A 23484-nucleotide genomic window follows, 5' to 3' on the forward strand; every position below is an offset into this window, starting at 1 on the left:
CAACTGCTGTGCCAGCATCCCATAGGGGTGCCGGTGTGTGGCTCAGCTGTGCCACTTCTGATTCAGCTCCCTGCTAATGAGCCTGGGAAAGCAGCAGAAGATGGCCTAAGAACTTAGGGCTTGTCTAATACACTGCCCTTGGCTTTCCTCACTGACCTTAGCTTGGATTTTAGGGGCCTTCCTAAGAAGCAGGCTGCTTTCTTTGGGAAATGATAGGAAAAGGAGGTTTAGACTCCAACTGAGTGCCCTTCAACCTGGGATCCTGACCCCATCCAGGTCTCCCAGGCACTGAGGGATGGGGCTGTGTTTGCAGAATTGTGCACAGTCAAGGGGATGGCATCGGGGCAGGAGAGGAACAGTCAGCAGCCCAGAGGGCCTTGGGAGCTCTTCCTGCTGGAAGGGTCCATGTACTGGACCTGGAGGAAGTGACCTCATTTCCCTGGTGACGGGCCACAACAGAACATGGAACTCTGGTAACCAGGCACCCACATTCTAGTGGTAGCCATTGCCAGCTCACTTGATAGGAAACGTTGCAGGGAGAACTATGTTCCCTTGCTGCTTCTCATCAAGGCGAGGCTCTCGCAGAGCCAAAGCCCAGAATGAAGGTCTCTTCCAGTGTGTAACACGCTGGCTGAGCTCTCACTATGGATGCCTGTGGCCATGGGGGAGGAGGCAGCCACAGGTAACAGGGTTTAGCAGCCCTGGAAGTCCCATACAGGCCCGGAGTCTCTGGTGACCCCACATGGGCTGTCCTCCTGTCCCCACGAAGGGGACAAGAGGAGGGGCCCTTCCTGCACAGCACCAGGATTCAGGTGTTGGAGGACGGCTGTGGTGTCGTCCGTATCCATTCCAGGGATGGCGGATGGGAAAGTGGGTGTTGGGGCCATTTTGTCCACTCAGGAGTTACATCTGAGTTCTCATGTGTCACCTGGAGTCCTCCTAGCTAGGGGTATACCCAGATGTCCCTACATATGTGACCTGGAGAGTGGAAATACTCACAGAGTGTCTCCTGTGGGACACTGACGCCTTCTGGCCTGGCTCCGGGCACTCTGTTTGCAGGGCTCCACGCTGGAGATCAGCAATGATTCCCATGAGGAACTCATCTTCTCAAGCAATGGACAGGTGTGTCAGGCCAACAGCCATGGACAGTGCTGGGCTGGGCTGAGGGAGGGGCCTAGGGAGATACACAGGCGGGGACTCAAGATGAGCAGGCTGGGCCGAGAACCAGAGCCTGGATATAGGCACCTCTGGGCCCCGTCGTGGTGTTTTCCACCCGAGTGACTGACCCCAGTCTCGTTCCTAAGAGATCTCGCCCCTCTGCTGCCCACTGACAGCTGGGTTATGGCAACCCCATGTCGGGTCCTGGTGGGATTTTCAGGGGACAGGTTACTACTGGTTCCCTGGATACAAAGTCAAGAGCATCCGCTTGTGGGACAGCACTGTTTTCCCACCCAGCCTGGGAATCCCGGGCAGGGGTCAGCTCCGCTGTGCTTCCAGACCTCCCCACAACCCACGATGGAGAACCCAAACCCCACACACGGGTGAGGCTTACATGAGAGAGAGAGAGAGAGAGAGAGAGAGAGAGAGAGACTACTCCATGCACGTGTCAGCAGTGTGTCTCTTGGTCTCAGCCCTGGAGCCCACACACGTCTCCATCCTGTTCCATGGGAAAGGACATTTGATCTGCAGCTCAGCTGGGATTCCAGTGCTCATCCCCGGCTGCCCTGCTGCAGGTCACGACCTCAGAGAGCGCCCCTGGAAGCCTGGTCTGCTGGGCAGTCACAGCCCAGGGCCCACACGAGGGCGGCTCTCACACAGGAGTTTGCACACAGTGCTGGGGGCTGGATGTCCCTGTGTCTCCTGCTTGTACATGTCCATCTCTGTTCCCATGTTCTCGTGTTCTCCTGTGCTTCTCTGTGTCCTTGTCCCCTCTCCTTATCAGCATGGCAGAGCTGGGGCCCACACCATGGCCTGGCCTAACGTCCATCACCTCCTCAGGAGCACATGGCACATGCAACCACACTCAGGGACGCAGAGTCAGAGCGTCACCGTCGCTCTCACAGGAGCTAATGCCCTGCTGAGACAGAGGCCCAGACAGCACTTGCTGGGGAGAGGGGCTGAGGTGTCCCCCTGGAGCAGTCATGGTCAGATCACCATGCAGAAGGGCTGTGGCCGGGACACCGCCAGCTTCCATCTCTGCACTGCTGCTCCCAGCTGCTGGCCTCCCTGTGGGGATACTCTGCCCTCCCCACTCTCCCACGCTGCTCTCTATGTGGCCAACAAAGTCACTCTGGGCCTTTCATTCCCCACCCCCCAGGGATGTGAGGGGTCACTTGGTGCAGCTGGTTGCCCTCTGTGAGGGGATTTTCTCCCACCCCAGACTCCCGTGGTTGGGGGTTCCTGGAGCTGCCTCTGACTCCTGTCCCTGCTGGTCCCCCCTAGTTTGGAGGTGTGTCCACACTGCACCTGGCGGAGGTCTGCCCCCTGTGGAGCCTGCAGGCAGGCACCGGGGTGAAGCTGGAGGAGTCCCTGGTCCCGGCCTCCCCAGGAAGAACCATTGCTTACCTGTCCACTCTGCTGTGCTCATATGGTGACTTCAGCACTGTTCCGTATTTCCTGGACCAGATATTCCATAGGTGAGCTTCTGTGCTCTCCAGGCACATGAGGACTCTCCGCAAAGGAAAGGAGAACAGAGCTGTGAATGGGGTCCCAGACCTGTAAAGGAGAGGGGAGGCTGGAGCCCAGAGCAGCCAGGGGTCCATGCTCAGGACAGGTGCTTCCCAGCTCCACTCATGCACCCTGCCCACACCCCAGAAGGCCCAGACCTGCAGAGATCCTGAGAAACCTGCTCCTAAGTCTGCCTGGAGCCTCTGTGCTGAGCACCGGGGGCCCTCCCCTCAGGAAAGAAGGTCACTGGGAGGCTGTCACCACGGGGTGTGCACCAGCCCTGTTGACCAGGTCTCCCACGGCCAGGGCAGCCCAGGAGGGCTTGGGGGGTGGGGTCATGCTCTGGACAGGCTGAGGCATGCCCAGGGCCCCAGAGCCATAAAGGGGCCCAGGGCAGTGCAGTGTGATGGCCAAGGCCAGCCTCTGACCCCGCTACCCATGCTTGCGTCCCCAGCAACATGGCTTCCTTCCTGGGACACTGCAGAGACCTGTACAAGGCAGAGCTCCATGGCAACACCAGCCTTCCACTGCTGAAGATGAAGGTGGGCTGCAAGCCTGTCAGCCTGCCTGGAGGAGACCTGGGGACCCAGGTGTACTTTCTGTATGCCCTGCCCGGACACACCCAGCACCCTGAGGCCAAAGCAGATGGTGAGGCACAGCGCAGTCTGCAGGTCTCTCAGGGGTGGTGTTTGGGGCTGGAATCCCCTTCCAGGCAGTGCGACTTCTCGGGGTTTGCAGAGGCCACTGGAAGGTGATTCACGTTGGCAACCCTTTCTCTTCTTCCAGCTCCTGCTCTGCGTGCAGGGCCAGCACCCTTCTGCGCACTGGCTCTGGAGCCAGCTGCAGCACCACTGACTCAGCCAGGACCTGCTCCAGAGCCAGGGCCAGCTTCCCCATGGGGCCTGCCCCCATGTGCACAATCAGCACCAGGGCCAGCTCCACAGGCCTCCTCTGGCTGGGCTGGGACTGCAGAGGAGCTGCCTGGGGCAGAGATGGTTGACATCACCGCCTTCTCCCCCAGGACGATGGCAGAACAGCTCACACTTCTGGATGCGGTGAGCAGCCGGCTCTGCTGGGCAGGGCCAGGACCACGGCGTCCCTGTGGTACCTGCCGTCCCACTCAAGCCCTGGCCAGAGTCCAGTGTTCTGAGTCAGCCCAGGCTTCATGTCTCAGCCCCAGTGTGACCCGGGCTCGTTTCTCATGTCCTAACCCACCTGTCCCCTGTGCACAGCACAGATGGGACACACTCATGCCAGGTGCACAGAGCGACAGACAGAAAGCTGGGCACGGTGTGGCCTGGTGGTGGTGGAGGGCACTCACTGAGGTGCAGCCAGGCCCCCCGTCCCTGCTGGTCTGCCCAGAATGCCTACCTGTCTCAGCACTGATCAGGCTTCAGAGTTGGACGGGGTCCCAGAGCAGACACGCAAACAGAGCCCTTGTTGTAGCTGCCACAGGGAGGTGCGCTGGGATGGGCACAAGGAGCACAGGGCTGTAGGTGATGGGCTGAGGGATGGGGAGTTGGCCAGGATGTCCCGGAGAAAACACCTCTGTGTCTTCTTTCCAAGAATGGGCTCTGGGCCGTGGGGCTCTGGGCACCCTCAGGGTGCTGCTGCTCCCACCGCTGTGAGCCCCATGCACAGCACCCCTGCACTCTGAGTGGGGGTGGCTGTGCCCATGGGACACTCTCCTCCCCAGGAGCTGTTCCAGAAGGTCGTGCCCTTCCACTGCCTGGGCTCTGTCTGGACCAAGAGCAACAAGAGAGGCAAGGAACACCTGGCCTCCACTGTCCATGCCACCGTCCAGCAGTTCAACTGTGTGACAAATTGTGTAGTAACCACATGCTTGGGGGACCCCAGCATGAAGGCCACGGACAGGGCCCGTGTGGTGGAGCACTGGATCAAGGTGGCCAAGGTCAGCTGCGGGCGACCAGGGCCCTCGCTCACTGCACTCTGGGAATGGCCACTTTGCTTTATCAGCCCTCAGGAGTACACCCTGTGGCTGAAGACCCTGCACAAACCCTGGGCCCTCGCTGGCAGGGAGGGGCCTGACCTGACACTTCCCCCAGGGGTGCATGCTCCCCTCCCACCTGAAACTCTGTGTGGGTTGAACCCAATCCTCTCCCTGTGAGAGTGGCCACAGTGCCCTCGTGCCTTCCTGTGGCTCCATGGGCATCTGATGCAGGAGGGGGACGTCAGCCCAGGGGGATCAGGTGACTTCTCCCTCATCCGCTCTGCTCTCCAGGAGTGCCAGACCCTCAGGAACGTTTCCTCGGCCCATGCCATCCTCACTGCTCTGCAGACCTCCCCAATTTGTCGCCTGCAAGAGACGTGGGGAGAAGTCTCCAGGTGGGTGCCTTCTCCCACAGGAGCACCAGGGTGTACCTGGGACCCTAGGACTCAGCACTAACCCCCATGACTCTGGGAGGGGCCAGACGTGGACTCTAAAGGGGAGGCATGGGGATGGCACCTTCGAGACCCCTAGACCTTCTGCCTAATTTTTGCCGCAGGATGATATTTGCTTTGCTGTCAGGCACCAGTTCTTTAATAGTGCTCCTGGGCAGCACCAGAGCTCCCTGTGCAGGTGAACTTGAGGCAGAACAGTGTTGCTCAGTGGAGGGGAGGGGCCCAGGAGAACCACTTGAGCTCCCCTCCTGTCCCCTGGGCACCAGGGCTTAGGGAACTCAGTGGGGAACTCACCTGGGCTGTGTGCATCCTCCTTGCTCTCAAGCAAAGGGAGCTGCACTCACCACCCTCCCATCACACCGAGTAGCTCTTCCTGGTTTCCAATCTCCACAGGAATAGCTGCAAAAAATTTGAGCGCCTGTGTGAGAAGGACAATGGCTTGAGCAGAGATCGGCTCACCAAGGTAAGGGGGCTGGGAGGCGGGACAAGTGTTTGAGGGGTAGGGAGGAAGCAAAATGTCACCACCCAGAGCCTGTGCAGGTCCTGCCTGTCACTCAGAGATGATCCCTAAGGTTCACTCCCTGAGTGGCAGGGGAGATGTGCAGCAGAAGCTGTGGTTCATCCTCAACCCTGCCGGGGAGGGGGGGACCCAGTGGGGCTGGGTGGCTATCACCTGTCAGCCAGGCCTCCTGAGACCACCTGGCCCTCTCCCTCCATGGCTGTGCCTGGACAGGAGTGCAGCTGTAGTTGGGCTGAAGCAGTGGGGTGGTAGTCAGCTGGGGACAGGGCAGGTTCTCCTGTGTGGCCCTGGGCTGGTCACTGCCCATGGCCTCTGATTTCTCAAATGGAGGATGGGGCTCATGAACCTGTAGTGCAGGGCTCACGGGGGTCAGTGAGGCACCAGGAAGGGTGATGCATGGTGCAGGGGCTGGCCTTCCTCCCAGGGGACAGTGAGGAGGAGGAGGGCAGGCGTAGCATGCTGAGTCAGGACAGTTGTGAGGGGGGCACCCAGCACCGTCGCCAGCCAAGGACCAGACCCAGGGAGGCCCCTTGCACAAGGTGCCCCCAGTGAGGGTGGGAGCCACAGCATCCAGAGTGCACTTGGGGGAGGGGGTCAAACATGCAGGGCCCAGCAGAGGGCCCAGGTGTGGGCAGGCCCTGTGACCCTGATCTTGATCCTGGCAGAAGGGTGCCTTCAAGCTTGCTTCCCGGGAGAAGAATCCCCAGAGAGCGCAGATGAGGCTGCGGAAACAACAGAAGGTGTGTGTGCCCGGGTGAGGGGACTCCTCCGTCACACCGGGGCCCAAGCCACAGGAGCAGGGCTTCCACCTCCAGCCCTCCCTGCAGTCCCCACACTGCCTCAGTGGCCTCCACCGGAGAGACCAGAGCCAGGGTCTGGGGCAGCTGGGCTCTCAGTGCACTTGAGGCTGAGGTGGCGCTGGGGGCCACACGGCCTGTGTGCCCTTGGACATCCCAGCAGGAGTCCTAGGGGTGCCTGCTGTCCTGGGAGTAGCTGGGAGGATGGAGAATGGGGGAGGCTGCCAAGGTATGGATGGCTCCCAGGGGGAGACATGAGCCAGGGTCTAGGAGCTGGGGTGGAGGGGTCTCTGGGGCCAGGGCTCAGGGGGCAGCTGAGAGCAGGTGCTCATCACCACCCCCTGTGGCACAGGGAGTCGTCCCCTTTCTTGGCACCTACCTGAAATACCTGGTGATGTTGGACACTGTGATGGGGGACTCTGTGCATGTGAGTGATCCTGGGGCAGGTGGGGTGGGCCGGGTCCCTGAGGCTTGGGGGCGGGGCGGGGTGGGGAGAGTCTGGACTGCGCTCTTAGCCTTCAGCGCTGCCCCCCTCTCCTGAACCTCACAGCCATCCCTGGGGCTGGGGCTTCACTGCCTCTGCCCTGGGAGTGTCGGGGCCTCCAACCGGGTGCCCCTCCCTTTCCTGGTGGGACAAAGCTACACAAGGTCTTGGCTGAGCCTCCTTGGCCTCCCCTCGGGTAGGCTCCATGGGCAGGAGAGAAATTGGGCCCAGCAAGGTCAGGAAGCACTGACATGGCCAAGCACTGCCGCCCATCCCAGCCTCTGTTTCCCTCCTGTCACCAGGCAGGGGAGAACAGCAGGTGCCTGAGCCTCAGCTGCCACGTCCCCTCTCCAGAGCTCACCCAGATCCTTGTCCTTGCCTACCCACATCCCCTTGATGGCCTCATGAAGGGGAGGGTCGGGGCTGGGCCCAGCTGGGGGTGGTTCTTATGGACTCTGTCTGCCTTCCAGCAGGCTGATGTCAGCTTCCAGAAACTGAATAAGGTGAGCAGCTGTGGCCTCACTCAGGGCAGGAGGGTACTGGGGGTCACAGGTGGCCCCGGTCGGGACCCCCATGCATCACCCCTGCAGCTTTGCTCTATTAGGAGGGCTGGGTGCACATGAGGGGGAGACCCATCCCTAGGGTGGGTGAGGGTAGAGGACTGGAATCAAGGAGAAGCCCCTGGGGAGGGGCTGTTTGCACCCCCGTCGGAGGCCAGGGTGGGGCCTGCATGGGCTGGAGGGGAGGAGGCCTCTTAAGAGGAAACACCCAGAACACCACAGCCCCTCCCCTACCAGGTCCCCACAGCGTTCCTAGCCCAGGCCCTAACAGTGTCTTGTGTGTCCCTCTGTCCCCAGGAAATTAAAGTCCTGCAAGAAATCCAACTACTGCAGGTGGCAGCGAGCAAGTATTATTTTAAGCATGATGAGGAGTTTGGCCTGTGGTTCCGGTCTGTGGAGTTTCTCACTGAGAAGGAGAGGTGAGTGATGGGCAGGAATTAAGTGAAGCCTAGTGTGGGGGTGGGGAGGGCTCTCCCTGCTGTGCAGCTGCAGGAGGCATTGTCCAGGCCCCCTGGTGGGCAGCAGGCCCTGTCCCATGGGCACTGCTGGCCCCAGGACTGCAGCTCCTGGACAGGCCCTGGGAGGGAGGCCTGAGCTGAGGCTCTTGGTGGACTCATGGCTGTGCTCTCTCCGTTAGCTACACCCTGTCCCGCCAGCTGGAGCCCCCTGTCAAGAAGCCCACAGCAGCCTCAAGGCCATGAACACCATCGTGATGCCCTCATGACCAAGTGCTAGAACCTCAGGAGCAGATCTGAGCTCATTGTGAGCCTGGTGCCTGGGACAGTGGCCTCCCTGCTGTGAAGCTGAGGCCTGCGTTGTATCAGTTTAATTGCCCCACTTAATTTCCCCCATTTAACTATAGTCACTGTTAGTAACTCCCTACTAGAGTTTTATTAAAGTTAATATAAATATGTTGCACCATGAGTTTCACTCTTCCTCATCATTGCTTCCCCATAACTGAGGTTGTGAGCAGTGTTCCACCTGTGCAAATGCACCGCGGAAATAGACCCCTTCTAGTTGCAGCTCCTGGAGCTGCACCTCGCTGGTTGAGGTTCCCTGAGGTTCTTCTCCTAAGAGGATCTGGCAGATCATGTGATGCCTGGTGTAAAAACACTGCCTCACTCCTCCTGCACTTTCTGCCCTGGGTTTAGGATGTTGGGTCCAGCCTGGCCTGGCCTGGCTGTGGTGGGCAAATGGGAGGTGAACCAGCAGATGGAAGGTCTCTCTTTCACTTTGCCTTCTAAATATATAAAAGAGGGGCTGGTGGGCTGGTGCTGTGGCATAGTGGGTAAAGCTGCCACCTGCAATGCTGGCATCAGGGGTGTGTTCGAGTCCTGGCTGCTCTCCTTCTGATCCAGTCCCTGCTATGGCCTGGGAAAGCAGTGGAGGATGGCCCCAGTCCTTGGGCCCCTGCACCTATGCAGCAGACCCTGAAGAAACTCTGGCTCCTGGCATCCGATCAGCCCAGCTCCAGCCATTGTGGCCATTTGGGGAGTGAACCAACAAATGGAAGACCTCTCTATTTCTCCCACTAACTCTAGCTTTCAAATAAATAAATAAGTAAAATAATAAATTTTAAAAATAGAAAAAAGAATAAAAAGCATTTTAGATGGAATGTAAAAATACTACCACAATGTCAAAATGCTTTATCATAAAAGTTTGTTTTGATATCTGTATCACTACGGGACACATTAATGGCTAGTATCCCTAAGACATCCAAATGAATGTGTTGCTTATTTTCATAGGAACAAGCCGTCTGTTTCTGGAAATAATGGACACACTAAGGGCTGGGCTTCATGGCAGCAGGTGCTCCTTCCTGACACTTGCTTTGTTTTCTCATTCTCCATCTTCTCTGTATTAACTTTTCTATGTCCCCACATTTTCACTGGAACTTGCATCTTCAACCTGCGAGGCGACAGCAGTGCTGCAGGGTCAGCACCTGTGCCTGTGGATGGCACATTTGTCTTCAAGTCCCCTCAGGTAGAGCTGTCTTAGGAAACGTTCCTGACATACCTGGGAGCCACCAGCTCTGCAGAAGCTAGGCACACCTGAGGGGAGTCCCAGGGCCTCAGGCACCAGCACTGACACACAGTGGGTCCAACTGACACCTGACGCTTGCTGTAAATGATGTCGGAGGGCAGGGACTCGACCTGGCCTTTCTGATTCCAAAGGCTGACTTGAACTTGTCTTGCATTTTGCTGTGTCTCACCTTTGCCAGCGTTGAATCATTGCGTGAGTAGTCACCATCAGGCACATGGCAGTGTTTTCCGGTTGGGGCTCTGAGTGCTGGTATTTAAACTCTGGCACAGGTTTTGGTGACACGGCACAGATCTGTCAGGTATGTACATAGTGGAGGAGCTACAGTGTAGAAGCTGCATCTCTGCACCCTGGGAGACACTGCTGGGTTCCTGGAATGCTTGTAGCATTGCACACCCACAGCCCGAGCTTCCTTGCATGGCCGTGTCCCTGCCAAATGGTGCTGTCATTCCCATTGTGATTGCCTGACTGCTCTGTGCTTTCAGGCTCCATCTGAGTGTACCTGATTCCTAAAGAACTTGAGCATTGTTGCAGGTGTTGGTCACTGAAGAACCTCTTTTATAGAGACATTTAGGGGTGCGTGATGGGGTGCTGTGGGGTAGGCCGTTGCTTGGGACAGCTGCATGCCATATTGGTGTGCTACGCTGCTTCCCATCTGGCTCCCTGCTAGTGCAACCTGAGAGGTAACGGATGCTCAACCAAGTGCTTGGGTCCCTGCCGCCCACACCGGAGATCTGGATGTATTCTGGGCTCCTGGCTCCTGCCTGGCCCAGACCTAGCTGCTGCAAGCATATGGGGCCATCAGCAGATAGATCTCTCACTCACCTTGCCTTTCAAACAAATAGTTATTTTTAATTTATTTTAAAACATTGTTGCTGGGACCGGCTCTTCAGCTCACTGAAGAAAGCTGCCACACCTGCAGTGCCGGCATCCCATATGCGTGCTGGTTTCGATTCCCGGCTGCTCCACTTCCGGTCCAGCTCTCTGCTATGGCCTGAGAAAGCAGTAGAAGATGGCCCAAGTACTGCACTCATGTGGGAGACCCAGAGGAAGCTCCTAGCTTTAGATCCATGCAGCTCCAGCCACTGAGGACAATTGGAGAGTGAACCTGCAGATGTAAGACCTCTCTCTCTATCTCTGTAACTCTGACTTTCAAGTAAATAAATCAATCTTTAAAAAATAAACACATTGCTGCTTTTTAATTTTAGGTTTATTTTATTTACTTGAAAGTTACAGAGAGAGGGAAAGAGATCTTCCATCCATTGGTTTACTCCCCAAATAGCCGCAGCAGCCAGGGCTGGGCCTGGCCAAAGCCAGGAGGATGGAACTGCACCCAGGTTTCCCACGTGGATGCTGGTGTTGCCAGCTGTGACTTTACTTGTTACGCCACAGCAACCTCCCCCGCCCCTAAATAATCTGTCTACAGGCACCTCTTCAGCTGCCTCACAAATACCTTGTATATTTTACCCACCTCAGCTGAGGCCAGAAATGTCAGTGGTCAAGGGAAGGCAGATGCTTCTGCTCCAGCACCCTCGGGCCTGGTGGGCTGTGGGGCTGCAGCTTCTACTCAGAGAAGCCCCTGGCCATGCCCCAGCCCTGCAGGCTCTCCAGACACAGGCTGCGGTCTTCCTGCCACCAGGTTCCTGGCTTTGAATCACAGCTGGGCGCCCTGACAGTACCTGGGGGTGGGACTGCCTCCTCTGGGCTCCAGTCCATCACAAAGCCCGACTTGCAGGCAAGACACTCACCGGAGAGCAGAGGGCTTCTCTCCCAGCCAAGTGTCCACAGCCCCAGGGGAAATGACCTTCCTGAGGCCAAGGACATGCTGGGCACACACGGGTCTGGCCAGGATGTCACAGAGTGGACGTCACAGAGGGCCCATCTTCTGCATGGCGATGCCCCCATCCCGGCTGACTAGAAACCAAGGGCCTCACCAGTTCTCTGAGGTCTGACTGCAGGGTTGGACCATGCTTCCTGTTCCTAGGCCAGTGGGTCCATCTACCCAGCAGTCACTGAGGCTACAAAGCCTTGTAACTGATTGGGTGTGTGGCAGAGGCCTCTTGGTGTGAAGTGACGGGGTGACATGGAGCACTGGGCACCTCCACCCAGCCTGCTGCCCAGCGGTGGGCCAGACACAGGAACACCCAGCTGATCCTGGCACCCTGACTCATCTGCACAGCCCCCAGGCCTTCTCACTGGAGCGGAGCTGACACAGCTGCCTCCCGGGAGCAGCAGCACCAGCTCCTGGTGCTCAGCCTCACTGCCCGTGGCTGGCCATGCCTGGCCCACAGACCCTGCAGGGGATACCAGCCCAGGAGGCAGGCCCTGCAGTCTGAATCCCGCTCCAGCAGGCTCAGGAGGGAGGGCAGCAGTGCAGGTGTGGGCAGATGTGTGCTCTCCACCTGTGCCCTGTGACTGCGGTGTAGACAAGTTCATATGGGAACAGTGACTTACGCCAGGCATTGTCTGCTGAGGGCCTGCTTCTCGGCTCCATCACAAATCATTCCCCTTGTCTCACGTTCATCATCCACAAGGTCTGCCTTCCACAGGGCATGGATCGGGGTACCCCCGCTCAACCCCTCCCCTGTGTGACCAGGCCTCACCCACGCACGTGTCCACCAACAACCTGTTCTCACCGCACAGGACCTGAGGTTGGCCCCCGAGGACGGCGCTTCCCTGGCCCCGAGCCCTTGCCCGGGTATTCACAGCAACACAGCTTTTTCTAGGACACAGCCCAGACCCTTCCAGCCTCTCCACAGCACCCAGCTCAAAAGCCACGCCCACACATGTTCTGTCAGCCAGCACCTGCTGCCCTGTGTGCCAGCCTCCCCCAGGTGTCCTCGGCAGGTGTGCTGAGGGACCTTCAGGGTCACAGCGGCCTTCCTGTCACTGTCCCCGCTTGGCAGAGGGGCTAGGCAGCTGGCGGTCTCTTACCAGCTCTTACCAACATCTGCTTGGAGACTAGGATTTCAGACCCTGATTCTGAGGGATGCACACATTCAGACCCTTGCAACAGGGGAGAGGATGAGCTGGAGATGGGTGGGGAGGAGCCCCAGCAGCACACAGCTCAGGGCTGGATGTGAGGACAGGCTTTCTCCCAGTGCTCCCAGCAACACCTGCAGACCACCATGGTGCTCACCCCCAGTCTACTCTGAAGGTGCAGTGTGAGGTGGGCATCGGCTCCCACGCCCCCCTGAGAAGGGATGCAGCAAGGGTAGCACTGATGCGCCCAGCAAAGTGGTGAGGTAACCCACAGGCAGCCTCCAGGGACAGACACACGCGCACCAGCGAGAATGAGTCAGGAGGAGCATGGTGCAGAAGGCAGCCTAGCTGGTCACCGTGTGCAGGGCACCCAGAGAGAGGGGAGGGTCCAGAGCAAAGCAGACCCCAGAATAGACTATTCGATCACATGAACAGTTTAAACCATTGTTATCTATACTTTTCAATAACCTTTCAACATTCTGCTGCTTGTAGCTGGTGATACAAACAATTTCAAATCAATTGTGTGCATGGTCATTCGTTAATGTTTTTGATATACGGGTTCAGGATGGTATTTCCACCTTAATCTGCAACAGAAATACTTAATTTACAGCAGAATCAGCCCATTATGTCCCATCCTCCTAAATTTAGAATACCTATAAAGACTGAAATTGAGCAATAAACTAGGATAACTTTGAAATAAATGTCAATGAAATATTTGCATGATGGAAAACTTGGGATTTCATGGATAAAATAGGTAGTCACTCTAAGTAGGGTGACTGCATCAATCCTCCATGACTGGCATTCAAGGAGAAGTCAGAGAAATACTTTTGAACCCCCACACCCCCCCCCCACACACACACACAGACCTAGCTCCATAATTTACTCCTGGTCACAGCTGCAGCTTTTCAGCAGCCTCCCGAGTGTGACAGAGAAAGGAAGAGGAGCTGTGGCTTCCTTTGAAGGTCATGGTCCTGCCTGATTGTAGATCCAACTGAAGCTATTTGATGCCATCCCTATGATTAAGGAGAAACAATTCCAAGGCTTTGCAGCTTAGCTTTTAAGTGGGAAGCCATTGAGGCTTCTCAGAAATGGGCAGGCACTGTGACTCATGGGTCGGGAACTCATTGGCTCTATGATGCAGCCATGAGGACTGCTCCATCTCCTCCACTTTGCACTGTTAAAAATGGTTGGGCTCCGGGCTGGCGCTGTGGCTTAGCAGTAAAGCTGCCACCAGGGATGCCGGTATCCCATATGTGTGCTAAATCCTCTCCTGATCCAGCTCCCTATTAATGACCCAGGAAAGTCATCAGATGGCCCAAGTGCTTGGGGCCCTGCCTCCCACATGGGTGACCCAGATGAGACTCCTGACTCCTAGCTTCAGCCTGGCTTAGCCCTGGTCTTTTCGGACAACAGGGGAGTGAACCAATGGATGGACATTCCCTCTCCCAATCCCTCTCCCTCTCCTCATCCCTCTCCTTCTCCCCCTCCCTCTCCCTCTCCCACTACCTCTCCACCTCCATCTCCCACTCCCCCTCCCCCTCCTCTTCCCCCTCCCCCTCCCTCTCCCTCTCCCTCTCCAACTCTGCCTTAAAAAATAAATTAATTAATCTAAGAAGAAGAATGATGTTCCCATGAGTGTGAGAACTGTCCATTCTAGGCCAAGTGCACACTTGCAGAAATCTGGAGGTTTGGTCTGTGTGTTAGGTGAATATGAGGCTCACAGAATTTAGTGTCTCCAATTATCCTAATCCCATGCCAAGGGCTGGCTGTGGCATTGAGTTTTTGGAGTTTAAACATAGAGTGTGGGGGCCGGTGGGTAGGGCCACCGCCTGTGGTGCTGGCATCCCATATAGGCGCCAGTTCAAGTCCCGGCTGCTCCACTTCTGATCCAGCTCTCTGTTGTGGCCTGGGAGGGCAGTGGAAGATGGCCCAAGTCCTTGGGCCCCAGCACCCATGTGGGAGACCGGGAAGAAGCTCCTGGCTCCTGGCTTTGGATTGGCCCAGCTCCAGCCATTGTGGCCAATTGGGAATGAACCAGTGGATGGGAGACCTCTTTCCTCTGCCTCTCCTTCTCTCTCTGTGTAACTCTGACTTTCAAATAAATAAATAAATCTGCAGTGAGTTACACCCACTCAGGTGTGCAAGGATCTTCTCTTCACCCCTCCTCAGCAGCACTTGCTAAATCATCGGGTCTGAGGAGATCATCATATTGAGCTTCCATGATGATGATTAGCTGTTGCTATTTACATGTTTTCTCAGAGATATGTGTCTGAATGTCCTTACCCATTTTAATCGGGTTTGCCTGTTCCTGTTCACTTGTACGGATTCTTGATTCTATAAATACACCCCTTAGCAGATGCATGATTTCCAGATCGCCCATTGTGTAGGCTGCCTTTATTTACATTCAGTAATGCTCAATGAAGAAGCAAATTCATTGAGAAAATAACATTCAAGGTAAGAAATGTCACAGTATGTGGTTGCATGAACACAGCAATGGCACTTTGTAATGAATCAGAAGGTGACTTAAAGTAGCTTCAATAAGCAAAAATATATAATCATTTTTTTCCTGAGTGAATATCAGTATGATTTAAGTGGTTTGGACCACAGATGAGAGAGACCAAAATTAAAGTTGGTTTGTATTATTTAGCAACATTTTAAATTTGTACTTGATTAGAACTCACAATAAAGATCTAATTATTAAGCCCTTCTCTTACACACACACTCACACACATGTACAGACACATACATCCACAGTCACACACACACACTTACACATATATAAACATACATTCACACATACACACAGGCACACACACACTCACACATACATGTATACACCCACACATACACATTCAGAAACTTCTTTCTTACCATCAATTTATGAATTTGGGGATGGTTAGGCTACCATTACTTAAATATAAATTTTCCCATAATTAATCCTTCAAGAAACTGGCTTTGCTCCACATCATCTTCCCATAATTTCACTTTCTTATCCATTTACATTCTTGCCTATGGTTCCAGTAACAGCCTTATTTGCAAAATGGTTTAAATCTCTATGCACATATTATCAACAACCAGTCCAAAATGATTTTTGATGGGGATGCAAAATTTGACCTCACCAAAAGTGAAATTCAATGAGTCAGGTATTTGTCAAAATGAAGTAAAAAATGTGGCTACAGTCAGGTTGCTTACCATAGTTTTTAACAGAGATTATACTGTAAGAAATTAAACTGACACATTCTATGTTTCTTAGGTGGGGCCAAAAGAGTAACAAACAATGGAGTCACCAGAAAACAGAGAAAGCTCGAATATGACATCAAAAGCACAGGCAACAAAAGGAAAAAATAAGTAACTGGGCTTCATCAAATTAAAAACATCTGTGTAGGCCGGTGCCGTGGCTCACTAGGCTAATCCTCCACCTTGCGGCACCGGCACACCGGGTTCTAGTCCCGGTCGGGGCGCCGGATTCTGTCCCGGTTGCCCCTCTTCCAGGCCAGCTCTCTGCTGTGGCCAGGGAGTGCAGTGGAGGATGGTCCAAGTACTTGGGCCCTGCACCCCATGGGAGACCAGGATAAGCACCTGGCTCCTGCCATCGGATCAGTGTGGTGCGCTGGCCGCAGCGCACCAGCCATGGCGGCCATTGGAGGGTGAACCAACGGCAAAGGGAGACCTTTCTCTCTGTCTCTCTCTCTCACTGTCTGCTCTGCCTGTCTTAAAAAAAAAAAATCTGTGTATGAAAGGACACTATCGGCGGGATGAAGAGGCGACTCATGGAATGGGAATGATTATTTTCAAATAATATACATGATAAGGAATTGATGTTCAGAACATATCCATATAGGGAACTCAAGAATAGTAAAACGGCTCGATTAAAAATAACCCAATACAAAAATGGGCAAAGGATTTGAACTGACTCTCCAAAGAAGATATACAAATAGTCAATAAGCACACAAAAATACATTCAGACTCACTAATTATTAGGGGCATACAAATTAAGACCATACAGTGATAGCACTGTGATAAAGTGAGTTGTCTATTACTCACAAAACAACAGAAATTAACATTTGACAAGGATGCAACAAGTTGAAGTCTCTGCTCCCTGTTAGTGACAACACAGTGGTAATTCCTCATAAGTGAAGTGTGAATATCTGTCAGTTGTAAAAAATTAAACATTTCAATGCATGTATGATACATGAATTTCATTCTTGTTACGTATTCAGAAGAACTGAAAGCAATACTCAGCCAGGCGTGCTGATGGAAGGCTTTTCCCAACACCCAGGAGGTGGTGTGACCTGTGTGCCCATCAGCAGGTAACAGGACAAGGGGAATTGGATTATTCAGTCATTTAAGAAAATGAAATTCTGATCTAATTTAAGAGAATGAAATTCTAATCTCTGCCACAACAGGAATAAACCTTGAAACATTAAGCTAAGCAAGATAACATAGACCACAAAATGGCAAACATCTTTGGGTTCCGCTCACTAGAGGTTCCGAAAATACTCAAATGCATGCAAAAGGAATGTAGATAGTGTTTACTGGTGCCTGGGGTAGGCAGTGATGGGGGGGGGGGGGGTCCTGCTTTAACTGCTTCAGTTTGTGTTGACTGAAGATGTCTGGAAATGAGTGGTAATAATTGTACCACATTGTGAGTGTACATAATGCCGCTGCAATGAACACTCAAAGAGAAGAAATGTAAATTTTATGTTACATACTTCTTACCACAATGAAACTAGAACTATGCACCCATCGTCAGTCATGCAAATATTCATTTAGAAAAAGAAACCACATGAGGCTTGGGCATTTGGCGCAGAGGTTACGTCGCCACCAGAAGCGCCCGCATCCTGTATTGAAATGCTTGGTTCAGGTCTCAGCTGCACAGGCTCTGATCCGGCTTCCTGCTAATGCACACCCTGACAGGCAGCAGATGATGACACAAATACCTGAGTCCCTGACACCCACATGGGAGACGCAGATGCAGTTCCAGGATCCTGGCTTTGGCTTGGTCCAGCTCTGGCTGTTCAGAACATTTGGGAAGTGAACCAGCAGATGGGAGGCCTCTCTCTGTCTCCATTTCTCTCTCTCTCTCTCTCTCTCTCTCTCTCTGTTTCTCTGCCTTTCAAATAAACAAAGGTTTTAAAAATAAACTTAAAATGCTATTTAACCTCTCTATTTGTGCGTATGTGTAAACAACATATGAAAGACATGCGCACATATGTGAGAGAATTTATGAAAGTGCATGAGAACTTTGCAATCTATTTTTTTTCCAAAAACAACCTACAACATCTTTTTTTATTTTGTCAAAACTGCTCCCAAAACGAAACACAAACCAGGCAACACAAAATATGCTTTATTTAGATATTTTCCTGAACCATGCCAAGTAATCCAAAAGGGCTTTTAATTAAGGGGTTTCAGTTTCATGCTGTTTCTGCAGAAAGAGCTACTTTGGAAATAGTAATTTGTAAGTTCATTGTAAATAATTTTATTTAAAAAGTTTGTTTTTAAACATTAACAGAGAAGTTAAGAGCTGTATCTAATTAATACTGGATAATTCAAGCTTTAATGTTCTCTCAGCATTGAAATTTTAGCTGAATTTGAGTTGAACTTTAAGAAATGTTAACCATTGAAGGCACTGTGATTAACACCTCTGTATCCCCCAGGATTTAATTCCTGGACTGGCTCGTTTCCAACCAACGTAGACCCTGCAAGGCAGTGGTGGTGGCTGATGTAACTCGGTTCCTGTCACCTAAGTGAGAGCTCTGGATTGTGTTCCTGGCTCCTGCCTCCAGCCTTGCCCATGCTGTTGCATGCACTGGAGGAAGGAACCAGCAGATCGGAGATCTGTCTGCCTCTCACAAAAAATAATCATAAATTTGTAATAATTGTCCTATTGTAAAATGTGTAATTCATGTTTGCCTAGACAAAAAATTGTTGGAGGTGTTCCTTCACTATCAAAATTAAAGGATATGCATGTCGTTGCACACTGGAAAGTAGTCTGTAAACTGTTTATCATCTACAAATTTACACAAGAGATTCCAGTTCAAGTTGACAAACTAGGTTTAAAGTGCTATGTTAAAAAAACAAAAATACAGTCCATTTTGGGGCAACTGAATATTTCAGTTTTAAGAAATGACATTAAAAAGAATGAAAACTGCATGTATATTTTCATTCTATAATTCTTCAAATTTGCTTTTTTTATTCTGGAAACGTTGCCTTTTTCAGAACATGACAGCTAGCTGGTCAAGTCTGTTTAGACATTTATCTATACTTGACCAGAGGTTTCAGAAGCTACTCCGCCAGGTGGCTAGTCTTAATGCTCAAGTTAAATGTGAACATTACTTTTAAGTCTTCCTGAAGACTTGCATAGGCTTGTTTTAAATATTTTAAAGACTTGTAATAAGCTACAGAGTTTGCTACTGGTAGAGGCACTCTGGCTAAGGAACAAAATGGTGCAACCAGATGAGAAACAAGCATTATAAGTATGAATTCAATTCTTAGCAACACACACTGAGTCACTTTTCTCAATAAAAAGGCCGATCCAAAAAAGATCTTTCTATAACGATATGTCATGTCCAAATCACAGGGAAAGGAACTGGAATAATTTACCAATTTTGTTTCCTACTACGTGCCTTAGAGATACCTCATTCAAAATTGGTATTGGACACAACAGAATGGCATTTGCAGAATGTAAAATTGTAATGACAGTACTGAGGTTGATTGTGACATACCATTAAACTCTTTGAGTATGAAATGGCAACCTCTTAATTATGTATGTAGAACACTGGTCCAATAACAAAAATAGAGAACAACATCTGGAAATTTATCTCATTCAATGTTCGGAGATAAAAAGTTAGCCATGCTTTCCATTATTATTCTCTGCAGGTAAGTCCTTGTTCACAATGAAATTTAATGGCAATTACATTCTGGCCTTTCCCCAAGCTACTGTACGAAGAGGATGCTGAAGGCCATCACGACACAGCACACAGCAGCATAAGGACTCTTCACTCACCAATTCCAGCGCACTTCCAAAATATACCCAACAGTCCAATTTTATTTCTGTCCAGCAAGCTGGGTGCCAAGGATTGGATATAAGCACAGCTACATGTAAGCAGCAAGATTACAATCAATAGACTCTGAAAATTGAAAATGGCAGACATAGTGAGGTTGGCGGTGCCTCAGCCACATCACCCTTCCAGGCCTGCAATCTATTGTTTAAACAATCTTAAGCCGGCGCCGTGGCTCAATAGGCTAATCCTCCACCTTGCGGCGCCGGCACACCGGGTTCTAGTCCCGGTTGGGGCGCCGGATTCTGTCCCGGTTGCCCCTCTTCCAGGCCAGCTCTCTGCTATGGCCAGGGAGTGCAGTGGAGGATGGCCCAAGTGCTTGGGCCCTGCACCCCATGGGAGACCAGGAAAAGCACCTGGATCCTGGCTCCTGCCATCGGATCAGCGCGGTGCGCCGGCTGCAGCGGCGGCCATTGGAGGGTGAACCAACGGCAAAGGAAGACCTTTCTCTCTCTGTCTCTCTCTCTCACTGTCCACTCTGCCTGTCAAATAAAAAAAAAAAAAAAAGAACAATCTTATTTTTTCTTCATTTATTGGAGAGAGAGAGAAGGAAAGGAAGAGAAACAGAGACACAAGCACAGAAAGAATCAGAGAGAGCTTCCATCCATTGGTTCACTCTCCACACGTCCACAAAATCCAGGACTAGGCCAGGCCAAACTCAGGAGCTGGGCAGTCAATCCAGATCCCCACACAGAGACAGGAACCCGAGCCCCCAGGCCATCGCCTGTGGTCAGGAACTAATGCTGGCATGAGAAGGACATCTTTGTGATCTGTGCACTGAGACCCCCCTCTTACACCAAGAGCAGCCTTTTGGAATTACTCGTTCCCAACAAGATGCCATGGCCACTGTGAAGCACAGGATTTATGGTAGCAATGGGGACCTGGCCTTCATACTCAGCTCAGTGTGCTCCTTGGAGTAATTTCCTCATGTTTATAATTAATATATTTGAATTTTTGTTTCAAATAGTAAATAAAAAAGCAATGCAACCTCAGTCATGTTGACATTCTCAGATCGTTATTTTTTGACTGTCTAAACTTTATTATTTTTTAATTTTTAATTTTAATTAGTTTTTAACATGTGATTTATAGATACAATTCTAAGAACATACTGATATTCACAGATCATTAATATTAACCATTAAAATCATCTTATAAAAGTTTTCATGTTGAAAGTTCAGTAGCCAAGTTTCTAGGAAAGAATGCACATGATTGAACTGGGTGTTGATCTGGCCCTCCATGTCCACTGCACAATGGAGTGGACAGTGGGTTCTACTGTGTCCTTTGGCAGCGGGCACACCCTCCCCTGCAGACACTGAAGGAGGCACAATACACACAAAACCAGGGGGAAGCAAGCCTGAAGTGAAAGCCAAAAACTAAGTAGCTATTGTCATACTTCAATATCGGGCAACATTTAGAAGCTGGAACCAGAGTAGTTTTATTATCACATTAGAAAGGGACCAATTGCATTAATAAATAGAAAGTAATAATATTGAAAATAAGAAAGCAAAGAAGAAATGTTACACTAAAGCTGAGGACCTATGTAAAGCAGAGGTTCCTGATACAAGCTCTGCTGGAGCTCAGGTCACCTGGTTGAACAAGAATTTCACTTTTAAAAGACTGGAGGCACTGGGACAACAGCCACATATACGCCTTCACCTGTCTGCTCATCCATCTCTGTGAGTGATGGCTACAGGTGCGTGCTTTTCGATCTCTGTGATACCCTACAGAAAATTGTGCACTTCTCACGAGAGAACTGGACAAGGCTCAGGAAGAGTGAGTGTTGTTCAAGTTCCCGTTATCTGGGACAGCTTCACACAACTACAGGATTAGATGTGAAGAGTGTCCTTGGTAAAGCTGTCACTTCTGAGACCCTGAAGTTGTCAGCATACCGACATGCTTCTTGAAGGCATCCCCAAGAGCTTCTTTGACTTTCTTGTTTTGGAGGCTGTAGATGAAAGGGTTCCGCATGGGAGTCACAATCGTGTTGAGAACTGTGGCAAACTTGTTCACGTCCATCCTGTTGCCCTTCCTGGGGCGGACGTAGATGAAGATGGAGCTCCCGTAGTAAAGTGTCACCATGGTGATGTGAGAGATGCATGTGGAGGCCTTCCACCGTCCCTGGACAGAGGGGACCCTGACAATGGTGGTGATGATGCAGCTGTAGGACCCCCCTGTGACCAGCAAGGAGTCCAACAGCAGCACCGCAGAGGAAACAAAGTCAGCCAGCTCAGCCAGAGAGATGTCGGCACAGGCCAGCTTCAGCACAGGGCTGCTGTCACAGAAGAAGTGATGGATCACGTTGGGCCCACAAAAGGGCAGAGGAGCAGTTAGAACCGACGGTACCAAAATAGACAGAAATGCACCCACGTAGGACCCCAGAACCAGCATCAGACACATGCATCTGCTCATGATGATGGTGTACCTCAGTGGGTTGCAGATCGATCCAAGGACATGACAGCCAGGATGAAGAATTCTGTGGACCCCAGGAGGAAGTAGAAGAAAGATTGTGTGAGACACCCTACTAAGGAGATTGCTCTGGAGGGGGACAAGCTGGTGGCCAGCATCTTCGGCACCACTGTGGAGGTGATGGTGACCTCCAGGAAGGAAAGATTGGCTACAAAGAAATACATGAGTGAGTGCAGGCGGCGGTCCCCGCACACCAGGAGGATGATCATGGTGTTGCCAATCAGCAAAGTCACATACATGAGCAGGAAAGCAGACAACAGAAGGATCCCTGCCGCTCGCTCAGTCTGAAAGCCCAACAGGATGAACTCCATGACTCTGGTCTGGTTTCTGTGATCCATCAAGGTGTGACAGGAAGAGAAGCTTGTCATTGCCTTCGCATCTGTACCCTGGCAGCACCCCACCTGTACAGATTTACTCTGTGGTAGGCACAGAGGGCTGATGATGCAAACAGGTGACTGTCGCTCTACAAATAGGTGACCCAAACACGGCAAAAAGCTCAGGTGTGAGATTCTGCCATAGCTGTTGAGTCAGGTTCACACTAAGCTGATGAGCTTCCAGCTCTCCTCAGACAGACCCACGAGCCTCCTCCTACCGTGGGAACCAAACTGCAGCTCCCTCTGTACACAAGTCGTGAACTGGTGCAGGAGGAATGCCTTCTGAGAACAGACATCACAGTGCCCTTGATCCATTCAGATAGAAAGGTACGGACTCATGGCACAATTCTATGGGAGTGTTCATATGTGTGTATAAGGTGTCTTTATACTCTATTTATTTTATGATTAGGAACAAAAAATACAGAAAGAATAAACCAATCACCTGATCACATAATAGCTACCACCCCAAACTTACAAGCTCCAACCTCAGATGTGGTATGGACACAGTGGACTACTACTCAGCCATAAGGTAGGGTTTAATCTTCTCATTCACATGGGTGGAATTGGAGATCATTGTGTTAAATGAAGAAATCCAAGTGCAGGGAGACAAGTATTGCATGAACTCACTCATTTGTGTCATCTAAATAGAGGGCAATGTCATGGGAGTTAAAGCATCAAGGTGGTCACCAGAAGCTGGGAGTGAGGAGGAGTGGGGAGAGCTAGACTGATGGATGCTCACCTATAGCTGGACAGGAGTGAGAAGTCTTGCAGTTCTGCTGCACCTTGGGGTGACCACAGATGATGGAGTGTACAGTACATTTCTCTGTTTCAAAAACTGGAAGATGGGATTGAAATGTTCTTGTCATAAAGAATTGTTAAATGGTTGAATAGATATACGTATTTTTTCTCTGATTGGACATCACAGAATGAATACGTATTTTGAAACATCATATAATACTCCATAAATGCATATAATTTTATGCCTGTTGAGTTTTAAAACATCAAATAAACTTTAAAAATGAATCCTGTTCCTCAGAAAGCGCCTGCTAGCCTGCTGTCCCCTGGAACGGCCTGTAGCCCCACTGACACCACTCCCCACTTAGCTCCCGAGTAGATTTCCTTCTCTACCACAG

The 23484-nt window shown here is 51.7% G+C and overlaps 3 protein-coding genes and 1 pseudogene across 3 annotated transcripts; 1 reads left to right on the forward strand and 3 right to left on the reverse strand.

The window, feature by feature from the left end:
• The first annotated feature begins 855 nt into the window (after positions 1-855).
• Positions 856-8280, forward strand: LOC103345960 (ral guanine nucleotide dissociation stimulator). The gene is made up of 13 exons (XM_089335687.1): positions 856-870; positions 1060-1122; positions 2443-2636; positions 3122-3315; positions 3454-3722; positions 4364-4579; positions 4910-5013; positions 5464-5533; positions 6256-6330; positions 6740-6814; positions 7342-7374; positions 7729-7850; positions 8069-8280. The coding sequence occupies exons 1-13, from the start codon at positions 856-858 to the stop codon at positions 8130-8132; spliced, it is 1494 nt and encodes a 497-aa protein (XP_089191813.1). The 3' UTR covers positions 8133-8280.
• An 11106-nt stretch (positions 8281-19386) lies between these two features.
• On the reverse strand, positions 19387-19616 carry LOC149125933 (protein kish-A pseudogene; annotated as a pseudogene).
• Positions 19617-21368: 1752 nt separating this feature from the next.
• Positions 21369-21920, reverse strand: LOC149125934 (olfactory receptor 6M1-like). The gene has a single exon (XM_089335714.1). The coding sequence runs from the start codon at positions 21918-21920 to the stop codon at positions 21369-21371; it is 552 nt and encodes a 183-aa protein (XP_089191840.1).
• Positions 21921-21934: 14 nt separating this feature from the next.
• LOC149125935 (olfactory receptor 6E1-like) lies at positions 21935-22288 on the reverse strand. Its single transcript, XM_089335717.1, has one exon. The coding sequence runs from the start codon at positions 22286-22288 to the stop codon at positions 21935-21937; it is 354 nt and encodes a 117-aa protein (XP_089191843.1).
• Positions 22289-23484: the final 1196 nt, after the last annotated feature.

This window comes from Oryctolagus cuniculus, chromosome 6 (assembly GCF_051225735.1).
Source record: "Oryctolagus cuniculus isolate XC-2025 breed Fujian yellow rabbit chromosome 6, ASM5122573v1, whole genome shotgun sequence".
In the NCBI taxonomy this organism is placed as follows: Eukaryota; Metazoa; Chordata; class Mammalia; order Lagomorpha; family Leporidae; genus Oryctolagus; species Oryctolagus cuniculus.

What these genes read in the sequence shown, in the direction of transcription:
- LOC103345960 (XM_089335687.1), top strand. An exon ending in CTGGACCAGATATTCCATAG is followed by an intron (nt 2,637 to 3,121) that starts GTGAGCTTCTGT and finishes TTGCGTCCCCAG; the next exon opens with CAACATGGCTTCCTTCCTGG. An exon ending in AGCTCACACTTCTGGATGCG is followed by an intron (nt 3,723 to 4,363) that starts GTGAGCAGCCGG and finishes TCTCCTCCCCAG; the next exon opens with GAGCTGTTCCAGAAGGTCGT.
- LOC149125934 (XM_089335714.1), bottom strand. Translation starts at nt 21,920, where the DNA reads ATGAGCAGATGCATGTGTCTGATGCTGGTTCTGGGGTCCTACGTGGGT.
- LOC149125935 (XM_089335717.1), bottom strand. Translation starts at nt 22,288, where the DNA reads ATGGAGTTCATCCTGTTGGGCTTTCAGACTGAGCGAGCGGCAGGGATC.